We start from the raw sequence: 19,444 nt of genomic DNA, 5'->3' as shown, positions 1-19,444 counted from the left end.
TGTACAGTATATCCTATATACATATCCTTTATGTACAGTATATCCTCTATACTTATCCTTTATGTACAGTATATCCTATATACATATCCGTTATGTACAGTATATCCTCTATACTTATCCTTGATGTACAGTATATCTTATATACTTATCATTTATGTACAGTATATCCTATATACTTATCCTTTATGTACAGTATATCCTCTATACTTATCCTTGATGTACAGTATATCTTATATACTTATCATTTATGTACAGTATATCCTATATACTTATCCTTTATGTACAGTATATCCTATATACATATTCTTTATGTACAGTATATCCTATATACATATCCTTTATCTACAGTATATCCTCTATACATATCATTTAAGTACAGTATATCCTATATACTTATCCCTTATGTACAGTATATCCTATATACTTATCCCTTATGTACAGTATATCCTATATACATATCCGTTATGTACAGTATATCATCTGTAAATATCCTTTAAATACAGTATACCCTATATACATATCCTTTATGTACAGTATATCCTCTATAAATATCCTTTAGATACAGTATACCCTATATACTTATCCTTTATGTACAGTATATCCTCTATACATATCCTCTATGTACAGTATATCCTATATACATATCCTTTATGTACAGTATATCCTATATACATATCATTTATGTACAGTATATCCTATATACATATCCTTTATGTACAGTATATCCTATATACATATAATTTATGTACAGTATATCCTATATACATATCCTTTATGTACAGTATATCCTCTATACTTATCCTTTATGTACAGTATATCTTATATACTTATCATTTATGTACAGTATATCCTATATACTTATCCTTTATGTACAGTATATCCTATATACATATCTTTTATGTACAGTATATCCTATATGCATATCATTTATGTACAGTATATCCTATATGCATATCATTTATGTACAGTATATCCTATATACTTATCCTTTATGTACAGTATATCCTATATACAAATCATTTATGTACAGTGTATCCTATATACATATCTTTTATGTACAGTATATCCTCTATAATTCTCCTTTATGTACAGTATATCCTATATACATATCTTTTATGTACAGTATATCCTATATACATATCCTATATGTACAGTATATCCTCTATACTTATCCTTTATGTACAGTATATCCTATATACATATCCTTTATGTACAGTATATCCTATATACATATCCTATATGTACAGTATATCCTCTATACTTATCCTTTATGTACAGTATATCCTATATACATATCCTTTATGTACAGTATATCCTATATACATATCTGTGCTCTCAGTTTAATTAAATCTTTATCGGCCGCACAAAATTCTGTTGACACAGGACTATGTACGGCCGATAAGGATAAATTTCAAAACAGGTTTTAAACAGACATTCAGACAATAATCTGGCCCGGTCTTCGGCTGATCGCTGTGACTTTTGCACCGGCCAATTATAAGCCGCAGGAGCGTTTCTAGCGACACTCCTGGACGATAATCGGCCTGTTTTAAAGGCCCTTTAAAGCAGTTACCTTGTTTATTAAAATTAACAACAGCCATAACAGTGAGGCACTAAGGGACCCATTAAGGGATTGACAACTACGTCAGGGGTCCACGAGGGGAAAGTGTCATTGCAGGGCATGGGGACCAGTAAGTGTAGGGTCTTTATTATGTCCCCCCAGCCCATTCTCATTATTTTTTATTTGTCCGGACTTCTCTTTTGAGACTGGAGTATGCCAGTCTTGGTAAATGTCCCTTTTTAAGTCTGAAAAGTGTAAAGCAGCGCTCGCTTATCTTGAACAGTCCCATAGTGTGTGGATAAAGTAGCAGTCCAGTATGCACATTGTGGCTACATTCTCGAAGGGGCAGTAAAGACCATTTCTGCAATTGGTCACAGTGGTTGGACGTCCACTAATCACTTATTATTTATCCTCTAGATCAGTGTTTTTTACCCTTTTCAGGCCAAGTACCCTCCAAGTGATCCGATGTTTCAACTAAGTACTTCCAAGGAAGAAGCAAGGTATAGTTGGTTATAGGTAGAGATGAGCAAATTTAAAGTAGGGACAAGCGCTCCTCCCCGGTTGCTGGGAAAAGATGGATCCAGTCCTGAGAAAATTCTCCAAGTTTCCCAGGAGTAAATCCATCTTTTCCCAGCACCCGGAAAGGAACAGCATTACCAGAATGCCGATAGGAATGAATTTGTTTCCTTAAGGGTGCCTTCACACCTACCGGATCCACAGCTGATCTGAGCGGGACCGGAGCCGGCAGCCTCACTGCAGCCGCGCCGCCGAGCAGGTACTGTATGCTCTCGGCGGCGGGATGCGTGCGGCGGCGGGCTGGGGGTTGGTTTGATGGGGGGATGTGGCCGGGATGGGGGGGATGCGCCGGGGATGCGACGGCGGGGCTGCGGGCACCAGGGATTTAAAGCACATATTCACAGCGGGATGTCAATCCCGCTGCGAATATGTGCTATCATAGGGGTGAATTGATACCGGATCCGCAGTGGTTCTCGCTTTGAATCCGCAGAAGTGAGATCCGCTGTGGATCTGGTAGGTGTGAATGCACCCGAATACTGTAAATTCGCTCCTCTCTTGTTATACCCATTGAATAAATAAGGCTAAGCTGACCTCACCACCATCGGCTCTGTGAAAGGGAATCTGTCACTAGGTTTATGTGACCTTAAATGAGGGCAGCATAAACTAGTCACAGAAATGCTGAACAGATCGGTGTATTACTGACATCATTCTGCTCAGTCGTTCTCCTAATATGCAGGAGAATATGATTCTTGCCACACCCCCATTCTCACCCTCCAGCTGCTGATTGACAGGTAACAGCCTATACACAGCATAGACAGGTAACTACCAATCAGCAGCAGGTGGGCGGAGTTTTATGCTTCTCATGAATATCCAGGACTATTGAGCTCCTGCACATAATGGAGAGGACTACTTTTTGTCCATGTTATTCAGGAGGATCTCTGGATCAGCTGTACAGAACAATGTAAGGGTCCATTTACACAGAAAGATTATCTGACAGATTATCTGCCAAAGATTTGAAGCCATAGCCAGGAACGGATTTGAAAAGAGGAGAAATCTCAGGCTTTCCTTTATGACCTGATCTCTGTTCATAGTCTGTTTCTGGCTTTGGCTTCAAATCTGTGGCAGATAATCTTTCTGTGTAAATGGACAATAAGTGATACATCATGCTGTGCAGCTTCTCTGTCACTAGTTTATGCTACCCTTAGGGCCCGTTCACACTAAGCAAAATCGGTGGAATTCTCTCTGCTCTCTGCTGTAGAATCCCACCTGTCTCAGTGTCAAACAGTGTTTCTATGGGAGGGCTCCCCTGCCCCCGCTTCCTCGCCAATTCCGCCGATTTTGCTCTGTGTGGACGTACCCTTAGGGTCCTATTCTACGGGCCGAGGAGGGCCCGATCAACGATGTAAATGAGTGGCGATCTGCTAAATTGCCGCTCGTTTACTGGGCTATTCCACGGCCCGATGATCGTTGAGCGAGGGCTGCAAGGACATTGTTACCGCTGTCCTTGCAGCATCATACATTACCTGGCTGCAGGGCTTGTCCTCCGCTCCGTCTCCTCCCCGGGTCCCGCGCGCTCTATCTTCTGAATGGCTGGTCAGCTGACTCCGTCAGCTGACCGGCCATTCAGAAGATAGAGCGCGCGGGACTCAGGGATGAAGACAGCGCAGAGAAGAAGTCCTGCAGCCAGGTAATGTATGATGATGCTGCTGTTTCTTCTCAAATCGTCGGTCACCCGCCGCGCACCGCTATTCAACCGTAGCGATGCGTGGTGGGAGAACGATGATTTTAGGTCTGGCCCTAAATGAACGATCAGCCGATGACACGGTCATCGGCTGATCATTCTCTCTATTTCATCGAACGATAATCAGCCGATTCGGGCCAAATGGGGCCGATCCGGACAATTATCGTTACTGTGGAATAGGGCCCTTAGCTAGGACAGCCTAAACCTATTGAAAGGGTCTCTTTAAGCCGTCTTTCAGTAGTTCCTTCCCAGATCAGACGTCCCCTAACAATGTGACTGATCTGTATTTCCCAGTAATAATGCAATCCCCCCGCAGTGAATTACATTACCCCCTGTAGCCATTAAAGGGGTCATCCAGGGAAAACCTTAATCTTTCCAATCAACTGGTTTAAGAAAGTTATATAGATTTGTCATTTACTTCTATTTTAAAATATCCAATCTTCCAGTACTTATCAGCTGCTGTATGTCCTGCAGGAAGTGGTGTATTCTTTCCAGTCTGACACAGTGCTCTGGACAGTTCCTGACATGGACAGAGGTGGCAGCAGAGAGCACTGTGTCAGACTGGAAGGAATACACCACTTCCTGCAGGACAAACAGCAGCTGCTAAGTACTAAAAGACTGGAGATGTTCTTAATATAAGTAAATTACAAATCTCGGGCACCTTGTGGAACCAGTTGATTTGAAAGATTTTTTTTTAATGAACTACCCCTTTAAGTTTTCCTGTGAACAGTTAGGCGCCTTAAAGCTCCTGAAGGGGTTAAACATCTCAAAAGACCCGAGAGATGCGGAACCACTAGGAAGCCAGTGACAACCATCCCTGACGAACCGGACTGCGCCGAGCTGCCGCCGCCGCACATGCGCACTGGAGAGTACGGGAGGTTGCGCAACGCACGGCGGATCTCGCGGGACTTGCGGTGGTCTGCTCTGGTAACCGGGGGCTACGGAGCGTGGAGTTAATCTGGGGTCAGGCGGACTCTCGTGCGGGGTGCAGCAGCGATGTCCTCTAATTCTCCTTCTGGATTCTACCGTCAGGAGCTGAACAAGACCCTGTGGGAGGTGCCCGAGAGATACCAGAACCTGAGTCCCGTGGGCTCCGGGGCGTACGGCTCGGTGTGGTGAGTGCTTCACGCCGCTCGGGGGTGCAGGGGCCGCGCTCCGGGTGATGCCCGGTGCTCCAGGCCACACACGAGCGCCGCACATTTCTGTGGTAACTTGGTTGGCTGCGCTGCGGCCTAGTGAGTGTGCAGGAGCGGAGGAAACTTTGTATTGTTCCGCATTGCACAGCGGGCGAATTCCTCCGCAGGATCCAAGTGTCTGCAGGTGCTAAGGGCTGTGTGCAGGGGGGGGGCAGTGTGCCGGGGGGGGCAGTGTGCCAGGGGGTGCAGGGGGGGGCAGTGTGCAGGGGGGGGCAGTGTGCCAGGGGGTGCAGGGGGGGGGCAGTGTGCCAGGGGGTGCAGGGGGGGGCAGTGTGCCAGGGTGTGCAGGGGGCAGTGTGCCCAGGGGGTGCAGGGGGGGGGGGCTGTGTGCCCGGGGGTGCAGGGGGGCTGTGTTCCCCGGGGTGCAGGGGGGGCAGTGTGCCCGGGGGGGCAGTGTGCAGGGGGGGCAGTGTGCTCGTGGGGGCAGGGGGGGGCAGTGTGCCCGTGGGTGCAGGGGGGGGCAGTGTGCCCGTGGGTGCAGGGGGGGGCAGTGTGCCCGTGGGTGCAGGGGGGGCAGTGTGCCAGGGTGTGCAGGGGGCAGTGTGCCCAGGGGGTGCAGGGGGGGGGCTGTGTGCAGGGGGGGGGGCAGTGTGCCCAGGGGTGCAGGGGGGGCAGTGTGCCCGGGGGGGGCAGGGGGCAGTGTGCCCGGGGGTGCAGGGGGGGGGCAGTGTGCCCAGGGGGTGCAGGGGTGGGGGCTCTGTGCCCGGGGGGTGCAGGGGGGGCTGTGTGCCGGGGGGGCGCAGGGGGGGGGCTGTGTGCCTGGGAGTGCGGAAGGGGTCCTGACACTGTTGAGGGGGTACTATGTGCTAAGGGGGTCCTGACACTGCTTAGGGGATCTTGACGGTGCTGAGGAGGTGATATGTGCCCGGGGGTCCTGACACTACTGAGGGAGTGCTATGTGCCCGAGTGTTATGAGGGGCTGCTATGTGCCCCGGGTGCTTACACCGCTAAGGTGGTGCTGTGTGCCTGTTGGTGCTGTGTGCCTGGGGCATGCTAAAAAGTTGCTGTGCTCCCAGGCTGGGGTGCTGTGCTGATCCTGACACTACTAAGGGGGTGCTATGAGCCCGGGGGAGTGCTGAGAAGGTGCTGTGTGCCCGGCTGGTGCTGAGGTGATCCTGACACTTCCTTATTCACCATGTCTGACCACAAGTGGGTGGGTTGTGGCCTGACTTGTGCTGTGGGGCTAATAGAGTCCGAGTCTGTGCAATAAATGACATCTGTTGCTGTGCACACCATAGGAATCAGTGGGAGCTGGTAGTGTTTTGTAACAGTTGTGCAAGGTAGGGAAGGTCCATCAGTGCTGCAAGTTGTCTCTGCTCATTCTTAGATATTTAGGGGTTATTGAATTACAAAAAAAAAATGTCACCTAGGATTTACAGATTTGTCAAGAATTTACCACCTTGTCGCCATTTTACCTCCCTGACGCTTTTGCAGGTACAGTGGTACCTTGGTTTAAGAGTAACTTGGATTGAGAGCACTTTGCAAGGAGAGCTCACAGATTTTCAAAATTGTAACGTGGTTTAAAATGACTCTGTACCACCAGGCCCAGGCTGAAGCACTGCAGGCGGGCCGACCCACCCTTAGTGGGAAGAAACCCCAGCCCCTCCATGACGTGACTCCATTAGAATCAATGGAACCCTACCATAGAGGGGCGGGGGTTTCCTCCCACTAAGGGTGGGTCGGCCCGCCTCCAGTGCTTCAGCCTGGGCCTGGTGGTACAGTCACTTTAAAGGGACTCTGTACCCACAATCTGCCCCCCACCCCAAACCACTTGTACCTTCAGATAGCAGCTTTTAATCCAAGATCTGTCCTGGGGTCCGTTTGGCAGGTGATGCAGTTATTGTCATAAAAAAGTAATTTTAAAATTGCAGCTCCGTGCCCTATGGGCGTATCTGTGCCCTAACTTTGCATCACCCCTCTGTCCCTCCTCCCCACCCTCTTCATCATTAGAGAGATTTATCTGACAGATTTTTGAAGCCAAACCAGGAACAGACTATAAAAAGGAACAGATCATAAAGGAAAGACTGATCTTACAACATGTTCTCAAATCGTTGTGTAAACAGTCGTTCGCTGATTTAATCAGTGTGTGAGATAGGCTTAAGCGATTGCAAAATGATTGCAAAACGAATTTTCCATACGATGTATCGTTCCGTCTAAGGTTACAAACCCACTTGCCGGATCTGCAGCGAGTCTCCTTGCTGCGTTTTTGCAGCGAGACTCGCTGCAGATCCCAGCCCTATACTTTCATTAGCAGAGAAACTCGGATGTACATCCCTGCTGCGATTTTGTCTGCAGCCCTCCACATTAACCCCCTAGCCGCCGGACATTATACATTACCGGGTCCCCGTTCCTGCTTGCTTCGGGGCTCCCGGTGTCTTCACGGGCCACCCGGCCAATCAGTGCGCTGCGGCAGGGCAGCGCACTGATTGGCCGGGCAGAACGTGCCGGGAGCCGCCGAAGCAAGCAGGATCGGGGACCTGGTAATGTATATCCTGCCCGCCCCCCCTGCAGCCCAGATCGCCCCCGGCCGCATGATCGCCCCCCCGCACCCCCCGGCCGCATGATCGCCCCCCCCGCACCACCCGGCCGTACGATCGCCCCCCGCAGCCCCCCCCCCCCCCCCCCCCCCCCCCCCCCGCCTGTCAGCTCCCGGGCCCTACCTAAAGTGCTATCAGTGTGCTGTAGCTGGCAGTCCCCTAGACGCACAATCGCCCCCCGCACCCCCCGGCCGCACGGGCTGCGGGGGGCGATCGTGCGGCCGGGGGCTGCGGGGGGCGATCGTGCGGCCGGGGGCTGCGGGGGGCGATCGTGCGGCCGGGGGCTGCGGGGGGCGATCGTGCGGCCGGGGGCTGCGGGGGGCGATCGGACGGCCGGGGGGTGCGGGGGGCGATCGGACGGCCGGGGGGTGCGGGGGGCGATCGGACGGCCGGGGGCTGCAGGGGGGCGATCGTGCGGCCGTAGGCTGCAGGGGGGCGATCGTACGGCCGGGGGCTGCGAGGGGCGATCGTGCGGCCGGCGGCTACAGGGGGCGATCGTACGGCGGGGGGCGATTGGGGCTGCGGGGGGCGATCGCGTAAATTCAAAACTCCCCGAAATCAGAACAAATTCCTTTTTTTTTTTCAATTTGACAGCGCAAATGATTTTTTTCCAGTTTCGCAGCATATGTTATGGAAAAATAATGCCTGTCATTGCAAAGTACAATTGGTTTCGCAAAAAATAAGCGCTCATATACGTCTCTAGGTGAAAAAATGCAAGCGCTATGGACTTTTAAACATAAAGTGGAAAAAGCAAAAGTGCAAAAATGAAAATTGGCTTTGACCTTAACCCCTTAACGACATCGGGCGTACCCATACGCCCCCGTTGCCTGGGCTTTAACGCAAACGGGCGTATGGGTACGCCCGATGTTTCCCCGATCGCTGCGTGTTCACACACAGCGGTCGGGGAAGATGGCCTGCTATAATGTATAGCAGGCCATCTTAGCTTCACGGCACGGGGGGTGGTTAACACCCCCCGTGCTTACGATCGCCGCTATAGGCTGATCAATTCAGATCAGCCAATAGCGGCGATCGGAACCTTTCCGGGTCATCGGTGACCCGATGACCCGGAAAAAAAATGGCGGTCGGTGCTGTCCGAGGACGGCACCGACCGCCATTACTGTAAAAAGTAATGTTGATCGCCGTGCCACCGGCCCGATCGCCGTGAACGGCCGGCCGGCCGTTCACGGCGATCGGGCCGGTGGCACGGCGATCAGAGTCCCACAAAATAGTAAATACCTGCCCTGGACCCCTCAGCTAGAGAGCCGAGGGGTCCAGAGCAGGTATTTGTACATTACTCACCTGTCCCGGGCTCCTGATCGGCGTCTTCCGGGTTCGCGGCGTCCTCCGTCATTCCGTTCGGTCTTCGGGTCTTTCCGGCGGTCCTCGTCGTCTTCTTTCGGCTATTTTCGGCTCCAGCCTCGTCATTTTCCGGATTTTGCGCTCTGCTGCCCCCTAGCGGCTGATATGTGTAATACACTTATCAGCAGCTACAGGGATATTCAGAATATAAAAAAAAATAATTTTTTTTTCCCAAATTTTTTTTTCTTCTATTTTCCGCACCCTATCGCCGCTGAGTGTTGATCAGCATCGCACGAAAGTGCGCTGCTAATCAGCAACTCCTCCTTTTTGGCGTAGGGTGTTTTTTTTCTATATTCTACTGCCACGGTCTGCTTATAAGTGCCGCACATAAGTGCGGCATTTATCAGCAACTCCTTTGTTGGCGTAGGTTTTTTTTTATACTTACTGTAAAAAAAACACGTAAAAAACACTACATTACACCACACTACATTGAATAAAGTTTGACACTACACCACTACATACCCCATATACCAATCCCCGTATAAAGATGGCCCCCAGGGTGTTTTCGGTGTCAGAGGGATACGTTATTATTGCCTCCGACACCGAAACAGCCAGTGAGGATGAATGGGGGGGATCCTTCTTTCCTCCATTCATCCTCATCATCCAGTGACGTGTCTGGGGGTAGCGTAGCGTACGCTGCCCCCCAGACACGTCTTTTCCGCCAGTACCGTCCCAATAAGAGATGGCGGTATGGTGTGAAATTCTACAAACTCTGTGAGAGTACCTCAGGGTACACTTACAGATTTCGGGTACGTGCACACTGCGGAATGGCGAAGGATAACCCTTTGTGCATTCCGCAGCTGGCACCCGCCGGCGGACTGATGGAGGCGCATGTCTCTACCCGTGTCATAGACTCCATTCTATGCACGGGCGGAATCCGTCGTCCATCCAAAGAATGAACACGTTGGACGGAGAGCGGAATCCGCCCGTGCATAGAATGGAGTCTATGACACGTGTGGAGACGTGCGCCCGCATCAGTCCGCCGGCGGGTGCCAGCTGTGGAATGCACGAAGGGTTATCTGTCGCGATTCCGCAGTGTGCATGTACCCTTAGAGTGTATGAAGGAAGGGACACCCGAATCCAGCCCCCAGATGCCCCCAGATGCCCCCTCCCCCCCCATCCTCGGAGTTAATGGGGAGATCGTCCGGGAACTGATCTTCCCACTGCTGGATAAAGGTCACCACCACCTGTACAGGGATAACTTTTATACCAGCACCCCCTCTTCCGGTCCCTCGCTGCCCTGTAGCTTGCGGCACGATCCGTAAATATCAGAAGTAGTAATAGCGCCCTAATATTTAGCAGCCATGGAGCGGACCCAGCACTTCTGGATATGAAGGACCCCGTATCGCACCAGGACAACATTTTCCAGGTGACGTCCCCCACACTGGAGAACAGGAGACCCCAGAAGAAGTGCAGAGTGTGGGGTAACAGGGGGATCAGGAAGGACAACATTTTCCAGTGTGACGCCTGTCCTGATCCCCCCGGCCTCTGCATACAGGATCGCTCCAAGGTGCACCATACGTCATCGGGGTTCTACATTATCTAAATTCTGTCCCTTATTCCTATTTCAGGGGTCACGTTGATTCAGGGATTATTCTGATCGCCATTATGGATTCGGGAAGGAATTTTTCCCCTGTGATGAGGCTACTGTCGTCTGCATTACGAGGGTTTTTTGCCTTCCTCTGGATCAACACAGGTTGAATTTGATGGACACCTGTCATTTTCAACCTTATAAACTAATAATTGGCCTAATACCCCCAAATAAATTAGAATTGTCCCTTTTCCCCAGCTAAGCAGGTATGGCCGCCATTCCCATTAGAGGATGCCATGATGCAATTACAAAGCCTCTGTGCAGCCAGGACAGTAGAAACCCCCCACAAGTGACCCCATTCTGGAAACTACACCCCATATGGAATCTAACAAGGGGGTCAGCGGGGATATGGCCCCCTGGTGACGGCCACATTTGGGACGTGAAAATGAAAAAAATTGTATTTTTTATTTTCTCGGCACATGTTCTACGTAAGTGCCCGTCACCAGTGGGGTCCATATGCTCACTGCACCCCTTGTTAGATTCCTTATGGGGTGTAGTTTCCAGAATGGGGTCACTTGTCGGGGGTTTCTACTGACCTGGCAGCACAGGAGCTTTGTAATTGCGACATGGCCTCCATCCTCCATTCCAGCCTCTAAATGGCGCTCTGTCCCTTTGGTGACTTGCCCTGTGCCCATATGGCACATTATGCCCACATGTGGGGTATTTTCGTACTCAGGGGACACTACCCTACACGTTTTGTGTTCATTTTCTTTTTTAACCCCTTGTGGAAATGGAAAAAAATCAAGGCTAGACCAACATTTAGTGTAATTTTTGTAAAATTTTTACTCTAAATTATTAATCTTGTCATGTTTTTTCATTTTCACAAGGGGTTAAAAGATAAAAAAAAACATTTAATGTGTAGAGCAATTTCCCCTGAGTACGGAAATACCCCACATGTGGACATAAAGCGCCATGCGGGTGCAGGGTAAGCCTCCGAAGGGAAGAAGCGCCATTTGGTTTTTGAAGGCTGGATTTGGATGGAATGGATTTCGAGGGGCCATGTTGCATTCAAAAGGCCCCTGTGTTGCCAAGACAGTTGAAACCCCCCACAAGTGACCCCATTATGGAAACTGCACCCCTCAAGGAATGTAACAAGGGGTGTAGTGAGCATATGGACCCCACTGGTGACGGACACAAATGTGGAACAATGTGGCGTGAAAATGAAATATTACATTTTTTACACTATAATGTTGGTTTAGCCTTGAATTTATCATTTTCACAAGGGGTTAAAAGAGAAAAAAACACACAATATGTGTAGAGCAATTTCCCCCGAGTCCGTAAATACCCCACATGTGGACATAAAGCGCCATGTGGGTGCAGGGCAAGCCTCCGAAGGGAAGGAGCGCCATTTGGATTTTGGAGGTTGGATTTGGCTAGAATGGATGATGAACGCCATGTCGCATTTACAGAGCCCTCGTGCTGCCAAAACACTGGAAACCCCCCACAAGTGACCCCATTCTGGAAACTGCACCCCTCAGGGAATCTAACAAGGGGTGCAGTGAGGATATGGACCCCTTGATGACGGACACATTTGTGCCATGAAAGTGAAAAAATGAAATTTTTCCCTTTCACGTCACATTGTTCCACATTTGTGCCCGTCACCAGTGGGGTCCATATGCTTACTGCACCCCTTGTTAGATTCCTTGAGGGGTGTAGTTTCCAGAATGGAATCACTTGTGGGGGGTTTCCAGTGTCTTGGCAGCACGAGGGCTCTGTAAATGCGACATGGCCTTTGAAATCCATTCCAGTGAAATCCAGCTTCCAAAAGCCAATTGGCGCTCCTTCCCTTTGGAGGCTCGTCCTGCGCCCCCTTGGCACTTTATTGCCACATGTGGGGTATTTCTGTACTCGGGAGAAACTGCGCTACACATTTTTTGTCTTTTTTTGCCTCTTATCCCTTTAAGAAAATGAAAAATTGAAGGCTAGAACAACGTTTTAGTGTAAAAAATAATTTTTTCTTTTTTCACGCCATATTGTTCGGAAAATCTGTGAAGCACCTGTGGGGTCCAGATGCTCACCGCACCCCTTGTTACATTCCTTGAGGGGTGTAGTTTTCTAAATGGTGTCCCTTTAGGGGTGTTTTTTAGGTTTTGGCACCCCAGAGCCTCTGCCAACCTGAAGTGGTACAGTCAGAAATGACCAAATATAACGGAGGCATTGAAATTCACTAGGCGCTCCCTTATATCTGAGGCTTGTGGTTGCGTCAAATAGCGCAATAGGGTCACATATGGGGTATTTCTATAAACTGCAGAAACGGGGCAATAATTATTGGGGTGCATTTCTCTGGTAATAGGTTTATAATTATGAAAAATATTGGATTACAATAAAATCTCTGCACAGACAATTAAAATTTTCAAATTCCTTACACACTTCGCTTTTATTTCTGTGACTCCCCTAAAGGGTTAAAACACTTTCTGGATGTGCTTTTGCAGAGTTTGGGGGGTGCAGTTTCTGAAATGGGGTGCTTTGTGGGGCTTTCTAACATACAGGCCCCTCAAATACACTTTAAACCTGAACAGGTCCCTAAAAATATCTGATTTTGAAATTTTAATGAAAATTTGGAAATTTGCTGCTAATGTTTTAAGCTTCCTATCGTCTAAAAAAAATGAAAGATAGTTTAATAAATGCCGCCAACATAAAGTAGACATGTTGCTAATGCTATTTAATATATAATTTATGTGGTATAACCACTTTCTGTATACGCAAAAAAGTTTCAAAGTTGGAAAAATGCATTTTTTCACATTTTTTCACATTATTTGGGTTTTTTTCATAAAGATTTGTTATGAGTATCGACTCCAATTTACCAGAAATGTAAAGTACAATGTGTCACGAGAAAACAATCTCAGAATCAGCCGGATAGGTAAAAGCATCCCGAAGGTATTAATGACTAAAGTGACACTGGTCATATTCATAAAATTTGTCTCTGTCATTAAGGCCATTTCAGGCTCTGTCCTTAAGGGGTTAAGGGGTTAAAGTGTCCCTGTTATAATTTTCAAAATCTAAATCAACAGGGGATGTTTGCAATTTACATGAATATATATATATATATATATATATACACACACACACTACCGTTCAAAAGTTTGGGGTCACATTGAAATGTCCTTATTTTTTAAAGAGTCACTGTCGTATTTTTTTTTTATTTTTTTTTTTTGCAGAAATCAATAGTCCAGGCGATTTTAAGAAACTTTGTAATTGGGTTTATTAGCCAAATCTGCCATTATCTGCATGTAAAAAGCCTTTTCCCAGGTCCCCCCCTCCTTCCTCTTTTTCATCCACTCTGAAAAATCTGAAAATTGTGACTTGTTGCAGGAGACGTCCCCTGTCTGCTATAGGGAGAGGGGAGGGGGGAGGAGGAAGGAGGGAGTTAGCCGGCAGCAGAAAGCAGATAACAGAGGATTACAGGCACGGAGCTGGGTGACAGCTGTAATCTGAGCTCAGACAGGTCACTGGTGATGGTCAGAAGAGAAAACGGGTGAGGGATTTGTAGATTAACTCTTTGTTGTCCTGTTTTGGTCTTTTCTTTAGCTCTCTCCATAGGAGAACAATGAAGACAGGGGGGAGAGCTTCAAACTGCTTTTTCATGATAAAAATGCATTTTTCGGATAAGAAACCCAATTACAAAGTTTCTTAAAATCGCCTGGACTATTGATTTCTGCAAAAAAAAAATTCACGACAGTGACACTTTAAGGAAAAGCACTGTACTTTTCAATGAAGATAACTTTAAACTAGTCCTAACTTTAAACAAATACACTCTATACATTGCTAATGTGGTAAATGACTATTCTAGCTTCAAATGTCTGTTTTTTGGTGCAATATCTACATAGGTGTATAGAGGCCCATTTTCAGCAACTATCACTCTAGTGTTCTAATGGTACAATGTGTTTGCACAAGGGTTTTCTAATCATCAATTAGCCTTCTGAGCCAATGAGCAATCATGTTCACGCATCTGAAAACAGTCTAGCTTGTAACAGAAGCTACAAAACTGACCTTCCTTTGAGCAGATTGAGTTTCTGGAGCATCACATTTGTGGGGTCAATTAACCCCTTAAGGACAGAGCCTGAAATGGCCTTAATGACAGAGACAAATTTTATGAATATGACCAGTGTCACTTTAGTCATTAATAACTTCGGGATGCTTTTACCTATCCGGCTGATTCTGAGATTGTTTTCTCGTGACATATTGTACTTTACATTTCTGGTAAATTGGAGTCGATACTCATAACAAATCTTTATGAAAAAAACCCAAATAAGGTGAAAAAATGTGAAAAAATGCATTTTTCCAACTTTGAAACTTCTTTGCGTATACAGAAAGTGGTTATACCACATAAATTATATATTAAATAGCATTAGCAACATGTCTACTTTATGTTGGCGGCATTTATTAAACTATCTTTCATTTTTTTTAGACGATAGGAAGCTTAAAACATTAGCAGCAAATTTCCAAATTTTCAGTAAAATTTCAAAATCAGATATTTTTAGGGACCTGTTCAGGTTTAAAGTGTATTTGAGGGGCCTGTATGTTAGAAAGCCCCACAAAGCACCCCATTTCAGAAACTGCACCCCCCAAACTCTGCAAAAGCACATCCAGAAAGTGTTTAAACCCTTTAGGGGAGTCACAGAAATAAAAGCCAAGTGTGTAAGGAATTTGAAAATTTTAATTTTCTGTGCAGAGATTTTATTGTAATCCAATATTTTTCATAATTATAAACCTATTACCAGAGAAATGCACCCCAATAATTATTGCCCCGTTTCTGCAGTTTATAGAAATACCCCATATGTGGCCCTATTGCGCTAATTGACGCAACCACAAGCCTCAGATATAAGGGAGCGCCTAGTGAATTTCAACGCCTCCGTTATATTTGGTCATTTTTGACTGTACCACTTCAGGTTGGCAGAGGCTCTGGGGTGTCAAAACCTAAAAAACACCCCTAAAGGGACACCATTTAGAAAACTACACCCCTCAAGGAATGTAACAAGGGGTGCGGTGAGCATCTGGACCCCACAGGTGCTTCACAGATTTTCCGAACAATATGGCGTGAAAAAAGAAAAAATTATTTTTTACACTAAAACGTTGTTCTAGCCTTCAATTTTTCATTTTCTTAAAGGGATAAGAGGCAAAAAAAGACAAAAAATGTGTAGCGCAGTTTCTCCCGAGTACAGAAATACCCCACATGTGGCGATAGAGTGCCAAGGGGGCGCAGGACGAGCCTCCAAAGGGAAGGAGCGCCAATTGGCTTTTGGAAGCTGAATTTCACTGAAAAGGATTTCAAGGGCCATGTCGCATTTACAGAGCCCTCGTGCTGCCAAAACACTGGAAACCCCCCACAAGTGACCCCATTCTGGAAACTGCACCCCTCAAGGAATCTAACAAGGGGTGCAGTGAGCATATGGACCCCACTGGTGACGGGCACAAATGTGGAACAATGTGACGTGAAAGGGAAAAATTTCATTTTTTCACTTTCATGGCACAAATGTGCCCGTCATCAAGGGGTCCATATCCTCACTGCACCCCTTGTTAGATTCCTTGAGGGGTGCAGTTTCCAGAATGGGGTCACTTGTGGGGGGTTTCCAGTGTTTTGGCAGCAGGAGGGCTCTGTAAATGTGACATGGCGTTCATCATCCATTCTAGCCAAATCCAACCTCCAAAATCCAAATGGCGCTCCTTCCCTTCGGAGGCTTGCCCTGCGCCCACATGGCGCTTTATGTCCACATGTGGGGTATTTACGGACTCGGGGGAAATTGCTCTACACATATTGTGTGTTTTTTTCTCTTTTAACCCCTTGTGAAAATGATAAATTCAAGGCTAAACCAACATTATAGTGTAAAAAATGTAATATTTCATTTTCACGCCACATTGTTCCACATTTGTGCCCGTCACCAGTGGGGTCAATATGCTCACTACACCCCTTGTTACATTCCCTGAGGGGTGTAGTTTCCATAATGGGGTCACTTGTGGGGGGTTTCAACTGTCTTGGCAACACAGAGGCCTTTTGAATGCAACATGGCCCCTCAAAATCCATTCCATCCAAATCCAGCCTTCAAAAACGAAATGGTGCTCGTTCCCTTCGGAGGCTTGCCCTGCACCCGCATGGCGCTTTATGTCCACATGTGGGGTATTTACGGACTCGGGGGAAATTGCGCTACACATTTAGTTTTTTTTCTCCTCTTTTAACCCCTTGTGAAAATGATATATTCAATGCTAAACCAACATTATAGTGTAAAAAATGTAATACTTCATTTTCACGCCACATTGTTCCACATTTGTGTCCGTCACCCGTGGGGTCCATATGCTCACTACACCCCTTGTTACATTCCTTGAGGGGTGCAGTTTCCATAATGGGGTCACTTGTGGGGGGTTTCAACTGTCTTGGCAACACAGGGGCCTTTTGAATGCAACATGGCCCCTCGAAATCCATTCCATCCAAATCCAGCCTTCAAAAACCAAGTGGCGCTCCGTCCCTTCGGAGGCTTACCCTGCACCCGCATGGCGCTTTATGTCCACATGTGGGGTATTTCCAAACTCAGGGGAAATTGCTCTACACATTAAATGTTTTTTTTATCTTTTAACCCCTTGTGAAAATGAAAAAACATGACAAGATTAATGATTTAGAGTAAAAATTTTACAAAAATTACACTAAATGTTGGTCTAGCCTTGATTTTTTTCCATTTCCACAAGGGGTTAAAAAAGAAAATGAACACAAAACGTGTAGGGTAATTTCCCCTGAGTACGAAAATACCCCACATGTGGACATAATGTGCCATATGGGCACAGGGCAAGTCACCAAAGGGACAGAGCGCCATTTAGAGGCTGGAATGGAGGATGGAGGCCATGTCGCAATTACAAAGCTCCTGTGCTGCCAGGACAGTAGAAACCCCCGACAAGTGACCCCATTCTGGAAACTACACCCCATAAGGAATCCAACAAGGGGTGCAGTGAGCATATGGACCCCACTGGTGACGGGCACTTACGTAGAACATGTGCCGAGAAAATAAAAAATACAATTTTTTTCATTTTCACGTCCCAAATGTGGCCGTCACCAGGGGGCCATATCCCCGCTGCCCCCCTTCTTAGATTCCTTATGGGGTGTAGTTTCCAGAATGGGGTCACTTGTGGGGGGTTTCTACTGTCCTGGCCGCACAGAGGCTTTGTCATTGCATCATGGCATCCTCTAATGGGAATGGCGGCCATACCTACTTAGCTCGGGAAAAGGGACAATTCTAATTTATTTGGGGGTATTAGGGCAATTATTAGTTTATAAGGTTGGAAATGACAGGTGTCCATCAAATTCAACCTGTGTTGATCCAGAGGAAGGCAAAAAAAAACCCTCGTAAGGCAGACGACAGTAGCCTCATCACAGGGGAAAAATTCCTTCCCGACTCCATAATGGCGATCAGAATAATCCCTGGATCAACGTGACCCCTGAAATAGGAATAAGGGACAGAATTTAGATAATGTAGAACCCCAATGACGTGTGGTGCACCTTGGAGCGATCCAGTATGCAGAGGCCGGGGTGATCAGGACAGGCGCCACACTGGTAAATGTTGTCCTTCCTGATCCCCCTGTTACCCCACACTCTGCACTTCTTCTGGGGTCTCCCTTTCTCCAGTGTGGGGGACGTCACCTGGAAAATGTTGTCCTGGTGCGATACGGGGTCCTTCATATCCAGAAGCGCTGGGTCCGCTCCATGGCTGCTAAATATTAGGGCGCTATTACTACTTCTGATATGTTCGGATCGTGCCGCAAGCTACAGGGCAGCGAGAGACCAGAGGAGGGGGCGCTGGTATAAAAGTTATCCCCGTACAGGTGGTGGTGACCTTTATCCAGCAGTGGGAAGATCAGTTCCCGGACGATCTTCCCACTAACTCCGAGGATGGGGGGGGGAGGGGGCATCTGGGGGCTGGATTCGGGTGTCCCTTCCTACATACACTCTAAGGGTACATGCACACTGCGGAATCGCGACAGATAACCCTTCGTGCATTCCACAGCTGGCACCCACCGGCGGACTGATGCAGGCGCACGTCTCCACACGTGTCATAGACTCCATTCTATGCACGGGCGGATTCCGCTCTCCGTCCAACGTGTTCATTCTTTGGATGGACGATGGAATCCGCCCGTGCATAGAATGGAGTCTATGACACGGGTGGAAACACGCGCCCGCATCAGTCTGCCGGTGGGTGCCAGCTGCGGAATGCACAAAGGGTTATCCTCCTCCATTCCGCAGTGTGCACGTACCCGAAATCTGTAAGTGTACCCTAAGGTACGCTCACAGAGTTTGTAGAATTTCACTCCATACCGTCATCTCTTATTGGGACGGTACTGGCGGAAAAGATGTGTCTGGGGGGCAGCGTACGCTACACTACCCCCAGACACGTCACAGGATGATGAGGATGATGAGGATGAATGGAGGAAAGAAGGATCCCCCCCATTCATCCTCACTGGCTGTTTCGGTGTCGGAGGCAATAATAACGTATCCCTCTGACGCTGAAAACACCCTGGGGGCCATCTTTATACGGGGATTGGTATATGGGGTATGTAGTGGTGTAGTGTCAAACTTTATTCAATGTAGTGTGGTGTAATGTAGTGTTTTTTACGTGTTTTTTTACAGTAAGTATAAAAAAAAAACCTACGCCAACAAAGGAGTTGCTGATAAATGCCGCACTTATGTGCGGCACTTATAAGCAGACCGTGGCAGTAGAATATAGAAAAAAAACACCCTACGCCAAAAAGGAGGAGTTGCTGATTAGCAGCGCACTTTCGTGCGATGCTGATCAACACTCAGCGGCGATAGGGTGCGGAAAATAGAAAAAAAAAAATTTGAAAAAAAAAAAAAAAAAATTCTGAACATCCCTGTAGCTGCTGATAAGTGTATTACACATATCAGCCGCTAGAGGGCAGCAGAGCGCAAAATACGGAAAGAGCCGACGCTGGAGCCGAAAATAGCCG

At 47.6% G+C, this 19,444-nt stretch overlaps 1 protein-coding gene across 2 annotated transcripts in view; it reads left to right on the top strand.

The window, feature by feature from the left end:
* The first annotated feature begins 4,682 nt into the window (after positions 1-4,682).
* LOC138793112 (mitogen-activated protein kinase 14) overlaps positions 4,683-19,444 on the top strand; it is a 55,958-nt gene continuing 41,196 nt past the window's right edge. For both annotated transcript variants that reach the window (XM_069971434.1, XM_069971433.1), the window contains exon 1: positions 4,683-4,930. In XM_069971434.1, coding sequence (XP_069827535.1) covers positions 4,812-4,930 — 119 coding nt within the window. In that variant the 5' untranslated portion in view covers positions 4,683-4,811. The remainder of the gene's footprint in view (positions 4,931-19,444) is intronic.

The sequence above is a fragment of the Dendropsophus ebraccatus genome, chromosome 5, assembly GCF_027789765.1.
Source record: "Dendropsophus ebraccatus isolate aDenEbr1 chromosome 5, aDenEbr1.pat, whole genome shotgun sequence".
Classification (NCBI taxonomy): Eukaryota; Metazoa; Chordata; class Amphibia; order Anura; family Hylidae; genus Dendropsophus; species Dendropsophus ebraccatus.
This window is presented reverse-complemented; position numbering and strand designations above follow the sequence as displayed.